Source organism: Grampus griseus (genome assembly GCF_964374135.1).
Source record: "Grampus griseus genome assembly, chromosome: 2".
Classification (NCBI taxonomy): Eukaryota; Metazoa; Chordata; class Mammalia; order Artiodactyla; family Delphinidae; genus Grampus; species Grampus griseus.
In genome coordinates, this window is record NC_139018.1 from 26,800,714 (window position 1) to 26,819,418 (window position 18,705).

The following is an 18,705-nucleotide window of genomic DNA, read 5'->3' on the forward strand; positions in this document are numbered from 1 at the left end:
TAGTCAGTTGAAAGTTCCTCAATTATTTCTTTAATGATGTGAATGATAACATGGAAATTTTACTCATGAATACAGAGGACTGGAAATGAGCCTGAATGGACTAGGAGGCACTGAAACCTGAGTTTTAGTTCTAAATTTTTGTTGTAGTAATGCACATTCCCTTCTCTCCTCCCTTCAGTAATGAAAGACATTCCCCATCTCCACTGCTGCTCTCAGCTCTCTCTGGAAACTGCCCCATTACCCAAGGGCATGTCCTTCTTCCCAGGCAGCCCATATCCAAGGACAGATAAACACAGATTAAGTATAAAAGCTGTATCCCAGCCCCCTCACCACTCACAAACCTGAAAGGCCATTTCAGTTTTATAGTGTCCTGTGGGGCCAAATTCGGTGTTCTTTGTCACTGCATCACAGGGCAACTTCTCCCATTGTCCAATCCCGTTTCCTTCCATTCCCTTTCCTTCTAAAGGTGCTGATCCCAAGAGGACTCCTTAATAAACTTCCTGCAAGCTAATCTACATCTTAGAGTTTGTTTTCTAGGGCACCTAACTTTTTAAATGATATTTAACAACAATATGACCTCAAGGATCATAATGGGAGCTAATGAAGCCATGGGCATTGAATGGTGACACCACAGTAGAACCACCATTTATTGAGTACCTATCATGTGCCAAACACTGTACTAGGTGCATTACATACAGAATCTACATTTTTTTAGTGTGTGGTAAAATACACGTAACATAAAATGAGATTGAATCAATAATCAAAAACCTCTCGATAAACAAAAGTCCAGGACCAGGTGGCTACACTGGTGAATTCTACTGAACACTTAAAGAAGAATTAATACCAATCCTTCTCAAACTCTCCCAAAAAATAGAAGAGGAAGGAACACTTCCAAACTCATTTTATGAGGCCACCATTACCCTGATACCAAAACCAGACAAGGATGCCATAGAAAACAAAAATTGCAGCCCCGATGAACAGAGATGCAAAAATCCTCCTCAACGAAATATTAGCAAACTGAATCCAACAATATATAAAAAGGATCATACACCATGATCAAGTGGAATTTACTGCAGGAGTGCAAGGATGGTTTCACATCCACAGATCAACATGATACACCACATTAAAAAAATGAAGGATAAAAATTATATCATTGCAATTGATGCAGAAAAAGCATTTGGCAAAACTAGCATCCATTTATGATACAAACTCTCAACAAAGTGGGTATAGCGGGAACATACCTCAACATAATAAAGGCTATATATGACAAGTCCACAGTTAACATCATGCTCAACCGTGAAAAGTTGATAGCTTTTCCTCTAAGATCAGGAACAAGACAAGGATGCCCACTTTTATTTGACACAGTACTGGTCTAGCCAGAGCAGTCAGACAAGAAAAAGAAACAAAAGACACCCAAATCAAAAAGCAAGAATAAAACCATCACAATTTGCAGATGGCATATTGTATACAGAGAGCCCTAAAGACTCCACCAAAAACTATTAGAACTAATAAATGAATCCAGTAAAGTTTAAGGATACAAAATCAACATACAAAAATCGTTGAATTTCTATACACTAACAATGAACTATCAGAAAGAGAAGTTAAGAAAACAATTCCATTTACAACTGCATCAAAAAGAATGAAATACCTAGGAATAAATTTAACTAAAAAGGTGAAAGACCTGTACAATGAAAACTATAACATGTTGATGAAAGAAACTGAAGAAGACATAAATAAATGGAGAGATATTCTGTGCTCAGAATATCTGATTAGAAGAATTCTGGATTAGGAGAATTAATATTGTTAAAATGTCCATACTACCCAAAGCAACCTACAGATTCAATGCAATCCCTATCACAATTCCAATGGCATTTTTCACAGAAATAGAACAAACAATCCTAAAATTTGTATGGAGCTGCAGAAGACCCTGAAGAGCCAGAGCAATTCTGAGAAAGAACTAAGCTGGAGGCATCATGCTATCTGATTTGAAACTATATTACACAGCTACAGTAATCAAAACAGTATGGTTCTGGCATAAAAACAGACACATAGATCAATGGAACAGAACAGAAAGCCCAGAAATGAACCTATGCATATATGACCAATTAATTTAGGACAAAGGAGCCAAGAATATACAATGGGGAAAGGATAATCTCTTCAATAAATGGTGTTAAGAAAACTGGACAGCCACATGCAAAAGAATGATGCTGGACCAACTATCTTATACCATACACAAGAATTAATTCAAAATGGATTACAGCCTTGAACATTAGACTTGAAACGTAAAACTCCTAGAAGAAAACATAGGAAGTAATAAGCTCCTTGACATTAGTCTTGGTGATGATTTTTTGGATTAGACACCAAAAGCAAAGGCAACAAAAGGAAAAATAAATGAGACTATATCAAACGAAAAAGCTTCTGCACAGCAAAGGAATCTATCAACAAAATGAAGGCAACCTATGGAATGGGAGAAAATATTTACAAATAATATATCTGATAAGGGATTAATATCCAAAACATAAAAAACCTCATACTACTCAATAACAATAAAACCAAACAATCCAATATAAAAACGGGCAGAGACTCTGAACAGACACTTTTCCAAAGGAGACATACAAATGGACAACAGGTATATGAAAAGGTGCTCAACATCACTAATCACCTGGGAAATGAAAATCAAAACCACAATGAGATATCACCTAATACCTGTGAGAATGGCTAATACCAAAATGACAAGAATAACAAGTGTTGGCGAGGGTGCGGAGAAAAGGGAACTCTTGTACACTGCTGATGGGAATGTAAATTGGCACAGCTACTGTGGAAAACAGTATGGAGGTTCCTCAAAAAAATCAAAAATAGAACTACCATATAATCCAGCAATTCCACTTCTGGGTATTTATCTGAAGAAAACGAAAACAGTAACTGGACAAGATATATTCAACCCATGTTCACTGCAACATTGTTTACAATAGCTAAGATATGAAAACAACAAAATGTCTATTGGCGGGTGAAATGGATAAAGCAAATGTGGTAGGTATACACAACAAAATATTACTCAGCCATAAAAAAGAACGAAATCTTGCCATTTGTGACAACATGGATGGACCTTGAAGGCATTAAGCTAAGTGAAATAAATCAGACAAACAAATACTTGTATGATCTCACTTATACGTGAAATCTGAAAAAAAAAAAAAACAACAGAAACAAAAAACCAAGTTCACAGATACAGAGAACAGATTGGTGGTTGTCAGAAGTGAGGGGAGGGGGAAAATTTATCATCTTAAACATTTTTAAGGGAACAGTTTGGCGGCATTAAGTACAGTCACATGTTTGTGCAATCATCACCACCATCTACCTCCAGAACTCTTTTCATCTTAAAAAACTGAAACTCTGGACTTCCCTGGTGGTGCAGTGGTTAAGAATCCACCTGCCAATGCAGGGGACATGGGTTCAAGCCCTGGTCCGGGAAGTTCCCATATGTCACAGAGCAACTAAGCTCGTGCGTCACAACTACTGAGCCTGCGCTCTAGAGCCCGTGCACCACAACTACTGAAGCCTGCGCGCCTAGAGCCCGTGCTCTGCAACAAGAGAAGCCACCACAATGAGAAGCATGCACACCGCACGAAGAGCAGCCCCCGCTCACTGCAACTAGAGAAAGCCTGCGCGCAGCAACAAAGACCCAGTGCAGCCTAAATAAATAAATAAATAAAAAATATTAAAACCCCCTGAAACTCGGTACCCACTAAAAAATAACTTCCATTCTATCCTCTCTCCAGCTGCTGGCAACCATCATTCTACTTTCTGTCTCTATGTATTTGACTACTCTAGGTCCCACACATAAGTGGAAATGATACAGTATTTGTCATTTTGCGACTGGCTTATTTAACTCAGCATAATGTCCTCAAGGTTCATCCATGTTGCAGCATGTGTTAGAAATTCTTTCTTTCTTAAGGTTGAATAATATTCCATTGTATGTGTATAACCACATTTTGTTTATCCATTCATCTATTGATGGATACTTGGGTTGTTTCTACCTTTCAGCTATTGTGAATGCTGCTGCTATGAGTATGGGCGTACAAATATCTGTTCAAGACCTTGCTTTCAGTTCTTTTGAGCACATACACAGAAGTAAAATTGCTGAATTGATGGTAATTCTGTTTTAAATTTTTTTTAGGAGCCACCATAAGAGGCTGTACCATTTTACCCTCTCATCAATGGTACACACAAGACTTCCATTTCTCCATATCCTTGCCAAAACTAGTTATTTTCTGCTTTTTTCTTCAAATCTTTTTTTTTTTTTTTTATAAATTCGTTTTATTTATTTATTTGGCTGTGTTGGGTCTTCGTTTCTGTGTGAGGGCTTTCTCTGGTTGCGGCGAGCAGGGGCCACTCTTCATCGCAGTGCGCGGGCCTCTCACTGTTGTGGCCTCTCCTGTTGCGGAGCACAGGCTCCAGATGCGCAGGCTCAGTAGTTGTGGCTCATAGGCCCAGTTGCTCCGCAGCATGTGGGATCTTCCCAGATCAGGGCTCGAACCTGTGTCCCCTGCATTGGCAGGCAGATTCTCAACTACTGCGCCACCCGGGAAGCCCTCTGTTTTTTTAAAAAAATAGTAGCCACCCTAATGAGTATAAGGTGTTATCTCATTATGATTTTGATTTGTACTTCTTTTATGATTAGTGATGTTGAGCGTCTTTCCACGTGCTTATTGATCATTTGTATATCTTTGGAGAAATGTCTATTCCAGTCCTTTGCCCATTTTTATCTTCTTTTTTTTTTTTTTGATGTTGGGGGTAGGAGTTTATTAATTATTTATTTTTGCTGTGTTGGGTCTTCGTTTCTGTGCAAGGGCTTTCTCTGGTTGTGGCAAGCGGGGGCCAGTCTTCATCGTGGTGTGCGGGCCTCAAGCGGGGGCCACTCTTCATCGCGGTGTGCGGGCCTCTCACTACCGCGGCCTCTCTTGTTGCGGAGCACAGGCTCCAGACGCACAGGCTCAGTAGTTGTGGCTCACGGGCCCAGTTGCTCCACGGCATGTGGGATCTTCCCAGACCAGGGCTCGAACCCGTGTCCCCTGCATTAGCAGGCAGATTCTCAACCACTGTGCCACCAGGGAAGCCCCCTGCCCGTTTTTAAATCAGGTTGATTGGTTTTTGTTGCTGAGGCAATCTATAATCTTTACGTCAGTCCTGCAAGATTGATGTTTTTATGCTTATTGTACAGATGAGAAAACTGACACTCAAAGAGGTTATGTGATTAGCCCATGGTTGCCAACTGGGAAGTGGTGGAGCCCAGACAGGTCACGCTAACTTCAGAGTTATGCTCTTCCTAGTTTACACTGGAATTCTTACAAAAGTTAGGTATTGTAACTGATGATGACAGTGATACTACCATACGGCACTGAACTTGAAGGAAGAGGAAGGAAGGAAGGTGAAAGGTAATAAGGGTCGAGAGAACTTTAGTTTTGTTTTCGAGAACATAGTACAAACAAATAAAAAGTGTAACATATGACTCCAGAACCATAATGATAAATTTTAAACTATAATCAATACTAGGCAGAGCTCTAATATTAGGGTACAGTGTCCAGTTTCAGGTACTGTACAATTTAAGAGGAGCCTGAAGAATTCATGGAGAGCTCGGGAGAGAATAAAAAAGACAGTTCAGTTTTGAAAAGCAAAACCTAATCTGTGTGATAAAGTTAAAGTGCCCCAATTCGTTGGTATAGAGAAAAAAAAAAGCTGAAGGATAATGTTTTTCAAAAACTAAACCTCATTTTAACTTTGTTCCCTTATAATGAGATCCTTGGATGTGGTCTAAAATAGAACATCTTTATCCTGAATTCTTCACTGCAACAGAATATAGCAAGGTTATGAATGTGTATGAGGTTGTTATCTGAAGGGTAATGACCAGTCATTCTTTATTTTATAGGAAGTAGTTTTAAAATATTGCCAGAAATAGGTTAAAATACTAGGTAATTTATAAGGTAGGTGTGATTCTAATTTTGAAGATTATTTAATAATAAAATGCATTATTTGTGAAATTTTCATTGAAAGATTTCATCTTCTGAGGTTAAGCATTTTACTTGAAGCCAGAAGAATAGAGGGAATAAACTATTTTCCAGAAAAATTTTATGTGTGTTATGTATTCTTTTCTTAAGGGCGGGTATTACAAAGTAATGAAGTATTTTAGATGTTGCTAGGAATTTAAGAAATTTACAGAACGTAATCCTGCCTTCAAGGAGTTTCTGGTCACACTGAAGAGACAGTTCACCCTAGAAGTAAGTAGTGATAAAAGATGACAAAATACAGTGAAGTGTTGATTGTTGTGATATAAAATGTAAGTGCTCTAGGGATTTAAAACATGGCAAGATACATGGAATCATGTGAGTAAGGATTATTGGAGGGGACAAAACTTAACTGGATCCTTAAAGGATAAGAAGCATTTGCATATGTGGATAGGTATTCCAGATATGGCCAAAGAATACACAAAGAAAGAAATATGAAAATCCACTCATTCATCTATTCGATCTGAATTTCTTAAGTCCCTACTATGGGCTGGGCACTATGCTAAGCCTTGGGGTTTCAGAGTCAAATCACAGCTGACCCTTGCCTTCCAGGGAATTACAGTCTAATGGAGGAAACAGTCAAGTAATCCCTAAGGATACTAGAGTGTTGTAAGTGTCACAGTAGAGGTAATCAGAATTTCATTGGAGCACAGTCAGAAAGTGTCTCTATCAGACTGGGCATGCGAATGGGCAAGAGGAGGCAATGGTGTGCAGGCACAGGAAACTCTACATACAAATAAAGGCACAGAGAAGAAATATGCCGCACGATTGGGGTGAGACTACCGCTTAGCTTCCACGGTTTTCACAAGATGTCACCTGTGTCACCTGCTTTCCAAAGCATATAGATGCATCTTCAACCAGTAAAGTAGAAGACTAGGTGTCCGGGCTTTTGCCTAAGAGCACAGCGAGCTCTTACTAAGCAATCAATTGAGAGAAGTTGTATTTTCGGGGTGTCTAAGGCACATGCAATCCATCCAGTCCTCTAAATAACCAATTATCTTACCCTTGGATTATGCTGGACCACAAAGAAACTAAGGTTACGTTAGTTTTGTCCTTCACAAAACCGTCTTCATTGATTTGCACTGAAATATTTTGCCTTCATGTTGGTCATGCCAAGAAAGACGACCTACTTCTGTTATGTTAGGTTGCTGAGGGCACTATTACTTCATTCAGTGTCCTCTACCTAAAGTAGGAAAATACTTCTTTTGGAGTAAGAGCTAGGAAAAAGCTTAATTTTCCCCCAGAGTATTTTTCCCTTCTTTATAATGAGAACTATATACTTTTATTTATCACACTTCCCTTTTTGTCCTGGTTGTTAGGAGATTCAGAACCAAATGTAACCTCAATTATAGTAATTTTCTTTGGTCTCATATTTGGAAATTTTGAAATATCTTTTTTTGGCCTTGATTTTCCCTTTATATTTTATTATTCTATTGCACATGGTTTTATATTTTAAGACTCTGCTAGAGATGAAAAGTCTATGCTGTACCTGCCTAGCTACAGTCTCACCTGAAGAAAACTGCCAGAAATGCATACGTTGGCAGCTTCTCATCACATGATCGTGCTAACAGCAGAAGCAGCCTGGCATCTGGAAGGCAGCAGCCGCCTACCTTTTGTTCTGCACACCAGTGACACTTTGCTGGATGAATGAATGGAAAATATTTTGATTCTGTCTTTTAAAGCTGAATGCAGAAAGTGGGGAGAGAAAGAATCCCACAGAGAGGTCGAGCCATGAGTATGGCAGAGCTGCTAACCTGGGAACAACGGAAGCCAGTTGCCGAGCAACTGGTCATAGGATGGACTAACAGACTCGCTGTTTAGCCACTATAGCTGCTAACTGTCCCAAGTAATGTTGCAGATTTTCACGAGGTCTGGTTCTTGAGACCGTTTCTTCCCTGTGCTTATGTAACTTTCGGTAACAGAGGTAAACTGAGGGTATCTCTCGTCTCAACAATCAAAAGGCTATATTGTAGACGACCCAAATCCTCTGCATAAAAAGAGGAGGGTAAGAATATGTACCATGCATGATGGTGACTTACACTGGAGGACAGTAGAAGGGAGGAGTAAATATAAAATAGAACGCCTGAGAGAAGTCACATTTCTAAACATTGCACATTACAATGGCTGATAAGTAACTATAAACAAATCATTATCTAATAAAATTTGCAGCTCAGCCATGAAGAAATTAAAAAATAGCTTGTCAAATTCCAAAATATCTTCATTTTGGACTTGTCACATGTCTTAATTTCCCTGGGAAGCAAATTAGAAGTGAATGGCGGGGGGGAAAAACCTCAAAGTCATTTTTCAGTCCAGCTGATATAAAACAAAGAGTGATTTGTCTACCCAATAACAAAAACCAACCAACAAACAAGTAACACTAAAACAGCAACTTCTAACCAGCTGACTTTTCTCTTCACACCCTCTTACGACCAGGTCGGCTTTCCCAGGTATATCCCCATTTTATACTGGGGATACGTGCTATGTTTTATTGATGTAGCTAAGGGGACATTCCACACATTCAAGCTGCTCCTCTCTGGTATCACATAACTAGTTATCCTGGGTTTAAGTTTCAAGAGAAGAGGGCTCCTTGATACTTACAGAAGCCCTAAATGGACATACTTGCATGTGCAAAAGGCAAGAACAAAGAACTACAGGAGACTGTTGTTTTACTAGTGATGCTCTTCATTCTGGGGACTTAAGAGAATCTGAGTCTTTTGCCTTATAATCATAACTGGAAAGGATACAGAATAAATACCAATGCCAATCATGCCAACAGGGCAATATGCTGCAAGTCACCTTTCTCCATGCCCTGCATTACCTACCTACACTCTTTGCGACCCAGTTCAAATTCTACAGATCAGGCAAGCAGAGCTGTAAATATTTCCATGGGCAAAACTTGTTTTTTCCAAAGACAGGCATGGCTTAGCATGCTGTTTTCTTTCTTTAGAACTTTTAGGGGCAATTATGTCCTACGGATAAAAGGATGGTAAAGCAAAGGTATGTCCCTATAACAAGCATCTCATTGAAGCTAGAAGCATGATGTGTGGGTTCATGGGATGAATAACCACAGAGTATAGATTGATAACTTGTAGTGATAAGTATAAAGACTCCCAGAGTAAGGCAACGTTATACTGGTTACTTGCCCAATTCAGAACTACAAGAACGAACAGGATCTCTTTCCACTCAAAGTGAATGGATATTACACAGGAAGCACAAATCTGCTGCAAGATGCCGTGGCAGGTACAGCTCCAACAGTGCACGGTGCCAGGCATTTTTTCCAGGAGGCACGTGTGCTTCTGTAACGTAAATGTAAGTTGAGAAAGGAGCCAATGCACTTCCCTTGTCTCTTAGTAACAAAGTAGTAATTGTTAACAATTGAAGAATCATCACTCCTCTTTTGGGGCTTTGCCAGCTCAGCAAGAGACAATATCAGTTTTCAGATGTTATCTCAGTAGTCCATTTCTTAATCTGTTTCAGAAATAGAGTTCCCTGGTTTTCTTTAAGGCAAATGAACTCCCTTTGGGTGGGTTCTTAGAAGTACCCACCTTTTCCCCCCACAAACTGAAATCCAGGCTGTTTCCTCCCCCATTTCCAACCAGGTTGTTCAGCTATGTTTGAGTTTTGTTGCTGAATGTAGAAAGAGTTACTAAATGAAATGAAAGAGGCCTCAGGACAGGAAAGCATGAAATTTCAATGGCTGGCAGCCAGGCGATCTTGCCATGTAGAGGGATCCACATCCTTCTTGTGTGGCTGCAGCCAGACTGAGACTAGCAAAACACATACTGTTAAAACATCACTTGTGCAATACAGCCTATAATGAAGTAAGTACTGTGACCAGTTGCTTAGAACTGGGTGATACAAACCTAATTGATTCAGATTTTTTCCTGGTTCCTTGTACTACAAATCAAAGTTATTCTTCCTGCTGATGTCTGTTCTAAGAACGTACATGTCGGGTATGGTGTGCAACGGTCCGCACGGCCAAGGAGGATGTAAGAACGAGGCCTGGCAGGAAGAAGTTGATTTTACTTGCAGGTCCCAGAGAGGGGGTCACTGCACGCCACGCAGGGTCACAGGGGCAAACATCAGCGTGCTCAGGAGACAGAAGACAGGAGTGAGGGGAAAGTCTAGGCCAGAGCCTTATTTGGGGTTTCCTTGGGAAAGGCTAGGCAGGGCAGGGTAAACAGCTTAGGACTGGCTAGTTTAAATAATTCGGGCGGGCTTTGGGCTATAGGGGTGGTCTCTAGTTGCCTGGCTCCTGGCGCTGGAGTGATTTAGGGCAAGGGAAATTTTGACTTGCCATGTGAGAGTTAGATAAGGAGGTGGTCGGGGATATAAATGTAGGATTGGCTGGTTTGTGTGTGAAAGGCATGCTTGTGGGCAAGTTGTTATTATCTTTAGGAATTAGCTCGCCTGGCAGGGGCAGTCTGTAAGGTCCCCAAATGCCAAAGCAACAAGAATACAGAAAGTATAGTTAAGATACTTGACTCTGTGATGAATGGATGTCAAATTGACAATAAAGAATCCAAGAAGACACAGAATAATGCATATATTTAAATACGACACTTGCCTGGGGCAGCATATTGGGGGTCTTAAATAGTCTTGAGTCCCCAATATCCTTCAGCACCTCTCATTTTTTGATAAGAACAACTGATGCTTTGTCAGTCTTATATATAACATGCTAGGCAAACACATGTCAAATCCTTGAATTTAACCCGACTGCCTCTCTAAACCCATATATGAAGAGGTTCTAGGACTGTCACAGCTGGTGGTGACATTCATTCATGACTGTGGATGGGATGAAGGGGTCTCTGCCCAAGCAGTGATTCTGTCTACACTGCATTTAAACAAAAATAAAGCATGCATCTGGGTGATGGGCTGTGGACTCTGGGGTTCTGCCTCTTCACTTTGTAAACTACCTAACTCCCCTGATCAAGGAGAGGCAGCCCACTGCCATCTGCCATCTGCCAGGCCTGCCCCTGGAGTCTCCCAGCAGTATGCTGCACCTACTGTCTCTGGGTTCACACACATTTAGCATGTGGTCTCACCACCTCAATACAGCATCCCCCATCTTTATGTACAGCTCAGGCTCAGTGGGGCTGTGTTTGCAACACAGATTTAAGTGTTGAGAGATGGGCTCTTTCCCAAGGCTTTTTTGCTGATGATCCTATTTTGCCATGTAATGTTCTGGGTGGATTGTAAGGGATACTAGTGAAATAGGTTCAAGGAAAGTGATATTACAACCGAGGCAAGTCCAAGTCTCACAGTCCTGGAAACGGACGGACATTAGTGCTTCTTGGCAGGCTGCTGGTTTGGTTTGGAGCTTGATGTCATATTCATTCTTCTGGCTGCCAGTCTCCTGAAGGAAATATTGACCTTCTTGCTTTAGCTTTCTATAATATATGTTATTAGTGATGAACACATCACCAGATAGGCTGCTTAGTATCAGGATTAAAGGACCATTGGTGAAGTATTACCAATGCAACTCTGGTTGTTTTCAGTTTCTCTGGTACATTTTGGTAGGTAGATGACCAAGCCATGGATTTGGTGTTCCCTTCTCTCTTCTCATTCCTTGTTGGAAAGAGTTTAGATGGGCTGGGGAAAGATATTTGAAGCTTTCTGGTCCAATGTAAATGAATCCTGTGGTGGGTAAATAATTTTCCTCCCTCCTTTGCTCTCCTGGGGTAGTTTGATGAATAATGCTTCTCAAATAAGTTTATAAATATTCCCCTAGAGGTAAGAAGAGTATTAAGCTCATAGCAGGTGTGCCATTAATGCTTTAGTGTGTAGGGTAGAGCAAAGAGGAAAGAAATCATCAAAACTTTGCAGTTTCATTGAATTTTCTGGAAAGTTTTGAAGGCGATAGCTGGGAACAAAATACTGGGGGTAGCACTGATGAAGTGTGGGTACAGCCTCACATGATCAAAGTCAGGCCATTTCTTTAATGTAGGAGCTTTTTTTGGGATGAGTGGTAGGATGGGGTTTATAGTTCGTTTTGCTGCCCATTATAGTATATGCTTATATTAAGTAACTCAGAAAGAAGCTTAATCAATCTCACAAAACAATTTAAAAAAATGTGTTCCCTGCCTGTCTCCCATTAGCTGAAAATCCAGTTCACAAACTATCCAACGGTAGTCTAAAAGCCTTCTTTAATAATAAATATCTTTAATAAAAAATATTCATTCTCTTTAGATGCAATTGTAATTTGATCTTCAAATGTCATGCTTTTCAGTATAGTCTGTTACATTTTACCTGTGAATAACTCAATTTTGGCTTTAGTTTCTTTCTCTGATTGGCCTGAATGTCCCCATACTTTTCATCAAATGCCTCCATAATAGGAAGGAAATTTCTTACTGCCACAGTGCCACCTACTGGTAGGTCAACATAGAAGCAAGCTAGCAGTAGTTGGACCCACAGATTTGGAGAGTCCTTCTGAGCTTTGGTTTTATAAAATGCCAATTTCCTTGTCATTTTGAGAAAATATCACTTCTCTTGACAGCTATTAAGTCTCTTGCTGTGGCGTAAAGTCAGCAAGTTATAATTTAAAAAATGCTCTTATTTCTTACTGTTACCTTAAATTGGCCCTGACTTCACCGACTTTGATTTTCTCTGTCCTATAACTGTAGCAAGGGCTCCAGATTGTGTGGGCAAGGGTTTGGATCTGGCAAAAATAACTTGGGGAGCGTCCAAAGATCCTGAAAAATGTAAAAAAAATCCCCACTTAACACTTTATTTAATCTTGGCTGAAAGGACAAGAGGTCAAATCTAAAATTAGACTTTAGGGGATCATCATTCTCCCCGATGCTGGCGCGCCATTGCCAGCCAAACATCATATCCATCCTCTCTCTCTCTTGCTTTCTAACAGCATTAAAAGTGGGTAGTAGACCCAAATTCTTGTCTCTTTGACTCTGGGGAGAGAAGAACGTTTTGGGAGCAATAAAGGGTATAAGACACTAGGGCAAGCATCTCAAGAGTTTATTTTTATTATTAATTTATTATACTCCAAATCCACCCGGGATCTCCAACAACTATACAACGCATGTGAAATGAACAAGAATCTGATAGTGAAAATAGGTCAGTCTGCTGAGAGCTGCCAGGCAAATAATTTCATTTGAAAGTCAAAGTGATTTCTAGATCCTTAGGGTTTGGGCTCCACTGGGTTTACTTTATATTAAAATAAGTTCCTTTCTCTTGTTGTCTCACTTAGAGACAACGAAATGGGCAGGCAGAGGCACACTGACGTGCTGCTGCCTTGTCCCCACGCAAAGAGCATAAAGCTACCCTGAATTTTACCAGGGTCCGAAATGATAAACGCTTAACGCGGGACACTGCTTCTCACTCCTTGTAGATGTAATCCAGCATTGGTGTTCAAAAGGTGGTATGGTCCCTTCCTCCAACTATAGATCTACAAGAGCTTAAAAAAAAAAAAAGTTGGGTGGAGTGCATATAGAGGCTGGGCTCCAGGACAGGAAAAGCTTAGGCATAAGCTAAGTGGCTGGGATGAGGGCAGCTGGTATGGCTTCAGGCCCTACAACAATGGTAGTTTACACCATCAAATCAGCATGAGAGAAATGCCAGTTATCTAATCTGTTGCTGTCTGCTATTTTAGTTCACCATCACCACTTCAGACCTCAAGAAGAACACCATGGTTATAAAGAAGGAAGGCCAATGGCTTTGGCTTTGAGCCAAAGGCCCTCACTCCAGCTTCCTTCTCAGATTTCCAAATTTGCTGACTCTACACCTTCCCCTTCTATAGCAAACACAGAATATATAGCCTGAGGTAGGGAAGTCAAGGAAAGTTAACACTCATGGAGCATTCCAGGCACTCTGCTAAGAGCTTTCCCATTCACTACCTCATTTAATGTTCATAGTAACAAGAACGCACTAGGCCACCATCAGCGGGAAAGGACTGACTTGCTTTTCAACAGCGCCCTGGGATGAACCACTATCTATCTCATTCAGACTATCTGACGAACAAGGTCGCACAGCTTGAAGGCCTGGTTGGGCTAGACTTAAAGATGGGTCAAGGGGTCAGGAAGCAGACTTTTGCTATATTCACGGACTCAATAACTGAGTTAACCAGACCAGACAGGGGCTAAATACCTTTCATAGTCAGTCTAGTGATTCCTATACACGCAAAACTTCCCAGCTCTCAGAGAGATGTGTAAACGTTTTGATTTATTAGGGGTTGTTCTTCCTTCTTGTAGGTTTAAAGAAAAATGTGTTTAATAGCAACCTAACCTTTTCCCTGTTAAAGGACATGCTTCTAAACCCCTAGAATAACACCTTTAAATCTATGTGTAATAAAGAAAAACATAATTTGTAGGTAAAACACTTAAGTGCCAGGTAGTTATTTACTAGCTCTATAAATGACTCTAACAGGGTTAGTTATTATGATGTTGCTAAGGTAAAACATTTATTGGGAAGTATGGAAAGTGCCTGAACCTTGCTACATCATGTTCATCAGCATTTCTTTAAGTATCAGGAACACCAGGAAAGTCACAGAAGAGGAACAAATTCAAAGGACTTTAGAGGCCCAGAGTCATTTGGAGACAACAGCAGTAAACAGCAGGCTACCTAAACAAGGTGAGAAGAATACTGCACTTACCTTAAGGTAGAAGCAGGGAGAAAAGATAGATATTAGAAGCCAGGGAGAAGTACAACTCCTCCTTGCTCTGTGGTTTTATACTGATACCAAGTTCAGTACAACTGTTACAAAAGCTTCTAAGTACCGTCAACAGTCGGTAAACACTAATTCATGATCAAGATGCTGAAAGTATGACCCACCTGTCCCTCAAATTTCCAACTTGCTCACCCAGAGTGCATGCAAAGAGTTCAATTCCATACTTAATGTATCAATTAGACACACAAATGAAATACGCAGGTTTCCTGGATCTCCTCAGCTTTGGAAGCGTCGCCAGCCTCAGCAAATCTGAAGAGCTACAGAGGCTCTAAAAGCCGTCTCTCGTGGGAACCCTGCAACTAGTCCACGGTTCTCCTAGCCGCTCAGTTCTCAGGCCATAAGAGTTCCAAGGCGGAGATTTCACTTCCTCAAAAATAACTACCATCTTCTAGTAATTCTTTTTTTGGGGAAAGGGGGGTTTATATTCCCATCAAATATTTCTGGAATTCAGGTTCAAAGAGTTTAAGTGGAAAACAAGATCTTTATACTCTTTTCACATTACTACCTGACTTGGGTGCAGTTATAGAGTCTTTCTCTGTATACTGCTTCCTTTAAACCTCACAGTAAGCCTATGAGGTATATGGAATTATCCCCATAATACAGTCAAACTAACCAGGCTCCTTAGCGATCTTGTAATCATTTGAAGGTGTATTACGTCTCACACACACACACACACACACACACACCCTCGCACCCTGCCCTTAAGCTCCTCGATGGCCCCCTACTGCTCTCAAGAACGAGTTCCCTCCCCGGCTCCTAGGCTGGCCCTGCTACCTCTACAGCCTATTCTCTTGCCGCTCCCGGCTCAGATCCCAGTCCTCAGGACGAGGGCTCCCTGAACACAGCACCTTTTCACCACCTGCCCCCTTCCCTCAACTGGCCTTTGCCCACATTGTTCCCTCTTCCTGGAACTCCTTCCACCCCGCACCTCCCCTCTCCCGGCTGACCTGTCTACAGTCAAACCCCAGCTTAGATGCTTCTTCCTCTAGGAAGTCCTCCCCAACCCCTAAAGAGCCGGGGTCAGGTTGGCCCTTGGGTTCAAACACTGCTCCACCGTTCACTAGCTGTGAGATTTGAGATAACGTTTCATAATCTGTCTGTGTCTTTATTTCTTCAGCCGTAAAACGAGGACTACAGCTGCTACGTTATATGCATGCTTTGTGAACAAACGTTAAGCGTTCAGAAGTGTGCCTGGCACACAGCGATGCGCCAAGGCTGTCTGTTGTCATTCTCTGCGTCCCCAGTGCCAGACATCCCTCCCCACCCCACACAGCAGGCTCCCGCCGACCTCCCTCTCTCCCGGCCTCTAGGCTCCCTGACAGCAGGGACTGTCTAGTTCACCCTTTACGCACCCCAGTGCCCAGCATGTTACTTTCTCCACAGGAGGTGCTCAAAAAAAAGAACACTTGTGGAGTTGAATCCAAGTGGATTTGCTTTCAGTCTTCTGATTACCTATTAGTATATTTTTATGAATTATTCCTCACAGAAAACTATCCCTGGACCAATGATGCCTGACTTCTATGTTGAGAGGCTTGAGGTCCTCAGCAACTACCTGGCAACCTGACATTAGCATGACAGGACGCAGATTAGACCACAGCTCCAGCTCTGCATGCCTGGATCGTCTCCCACAGGCCCCTTGACTTTCTGAGCTTCTGTTTCCTCACGTGGAGGTGACAAAGCTATACCTCACAGGGTTGTGGTGAGGATTTAGTGTGAGATACTACATGTGGAAATACCATAGAAACAGTAGAACACCAGTCAAATACAGGCTTTTTACTAAATGCTGCAAATCTGATGACATTCTACCAGACGGGGAAATTTTGCCTACCCCAAACTAGTTCTGGAAAACCATTTCATCCTAAAATGTCACTGTCATTTGGAAGAAGAGAGTAACAAAATGCCCACTTGCCAGTGCTCCAGAGGCCTGGATGCTTCGTTCTCTGAGCTGGAGCTCTCTTCAGAGGCAGGAGAGAACTTGCTGGCCCAGACCCTGCCCGCTGTCCCACCTGGAACTGACCTGTGGAGCTGGTGATGGGCACAAAGGCTGCAGAGTTAAGGCTGCTCTGGAGTCCGTCCAGCTGCCCTTCTGTGGAGGACGCTCTGAAACACAAGCAGCTTGGTTAGACCTGAAGACAGAAAGGTGAGGTCAACTACAGCCCTGCAATGGCTCTGCCTCTTGCTTTTGGTGTTGCCACTCATTCCCTTTCTTCTTTCAAGTCAAATGTCGTCTTATCAGAAAGAACTTCTAAGACCAACCTATCCCCTACTTCTGAAATGTTACATATTTTAAAATTTATTGTCCATCTCTCCCCATTGGAACACAGCTTCAAGAAAGCACGGGCTTTGATCACTACTGTGTCCCCAGTGCCTAAGCATTCAACAAATACTTACTGAATGAATAAATTAAGTTCCTGGTATTGACTTGGATAAATCATAAGTAAAGACATTAAAAAAAAAAAAAGTTTCACGTAGAGCAGTGATTCTCAACTGGGGGAGGGAGGGGGGCAGATTTTGCTTCCTCCCCCCACCCTCTCACAGGGGACACTTGGTGATGTTGAGATATCTGTGGTTGTCACAACTGCGGGGCCTACGGCATCCAGTGGGTAGAGGCCAGGAATGGTGCTAAGCCTTTCCTACGGTGCACTAGAAAGTGCCCCAAAACAAAGAATATTCTGGTCCAAGATGTCAGCTGTGCCGAGGCTGAGAAGCCATATACAGAGGCACCTCCCCTCGTGCCACCGTTGACAAGAGATAGGACAGAGTATATTAGATTCTTTGGGCACAGTTTCCCCAGCCACTTGTCTTAGAAGTTCTATGACTGGCCTGACGCCCTACAGACCATGCCAGGTCTCCCTGTTATAGGCTCTTACAGCTTTGTCATTCTTTCATTGCATTTACCAAAATTATAGAACCGTGTAACTGGTTGCTTAACAGCTGTCATCCTTGCTAGAATGTGCGTTCAGTCTCATTCAGTGTTGTATCCATAGCTCCTAATATTGCATTTTGCACATACTAGGTACTTAATAAATATTTTTTGAAGTAATCTCACCCACTGCCCCATTAATACACTTATTTGTTGGGCCCATCTCCCTTGACTTTAGCTGACATGTAACAATTTTACCTGGGAGATTCAAGTTCTCATACTCGGTTCTTTATTTGTTGAGCAGCATCCAACCCAACCTGTAGTAACTTCGCCCAACACTACTTTTCCATTTACTCACTCAAGCAAAAAATACTTATTAAGCATTCCTGCGCTTGGTGCTAGGTAGGAGGTAGGCATTTGGCAAATCCATAAGATACAAACTGTGTGATAAATGCTACGGAGAAAAAGCACAAGGTGTTATGAGAGAATGAAACAGGGAACCTGATTTAGATGGTGAGGAGAAAGGGATTTCCCTGGTGGCCTAGTGGTTAGGATTCAGGCTTTTACTGCCGTGGCCCAGGATCAACCCCTCCCTGGTCAGGGAACAGAGATCCCCCAAGTCACGCTGTGCGGCCAAAAGAAAAAACCTCTTCAAAACATAAATAAATAGGGCTTCCCTGGTGGCGCAGTGGTTAAGAATCCATCTGCTAACGCAAGGGCGGGTTTGAGCCCTGGTCCAGGAAGATCCCACATGCCGCAGAGCAACTAAGCCTGTGTGCCACAACTACTGAGCCTGCACTCTAGAGCTCCCATGCCACAACTACTGAGCCCGTGTGCCACAACTACAGAAGCCCGCGTGCCTAGAGCCCGTGCTCCGCAACAAGAGAAGCCACCGCAATGAGAAGCCTGTGCACCGCAACGAAGAGTAGCCCCCGCTCGCCGCAACTAGAGAAAGCCCGTGCACAGCCAAAAATAAATAAATAAATGAATGAAAAATTTAAAATAAATAAATAAACGAAATTTTAACTAACTAAATAAAAACCATTAGTTGTGTACATGGTGAGGAGAGTGGTGAAGGATGGCCTTTCTGAGGAAATCGTGCG

At 41.8% G+C, this 18,705-nt stretch overlaps 1 protein-coding gene across 5 annotated transcripts in view; it reads right to left on the bottom strand.

Annotated features, from left to right (window-relative positions):
- Nucleotides 1-18,705, bottom strand: part of TTLL5 (tubulin tyrosine ligase like 5) — a gene marked incomplete at its 3' end in the record, with an annotated part of 304,702 nt that overhangs the window by 39,109 nt on the left and 246,888 nt on the right. For 3 of the 5 annotated variants that reach the window (XM_082648275.1, XM_082648274.1, XM_082648273.1), the window contains 2 exons: nt 16,757-16,839; nt 12,630-12,751 (listed from right to left, as the gene is read on the bottom strand). In XM_082648275.1, the coding sequence (XP_082504401.1) occupies nt 12,630-12,751; nt 16,757-16,839 (205 nt within the window). Of the gene's footprint in view, nt 1-12,629; nt 12,752-16,756; nt 16,840-18,705 lie in introns of those variants that run through there. The other 2 variants (XM_082648276.1, XM_082648272.1) reach the window with 1 other exon arrangement.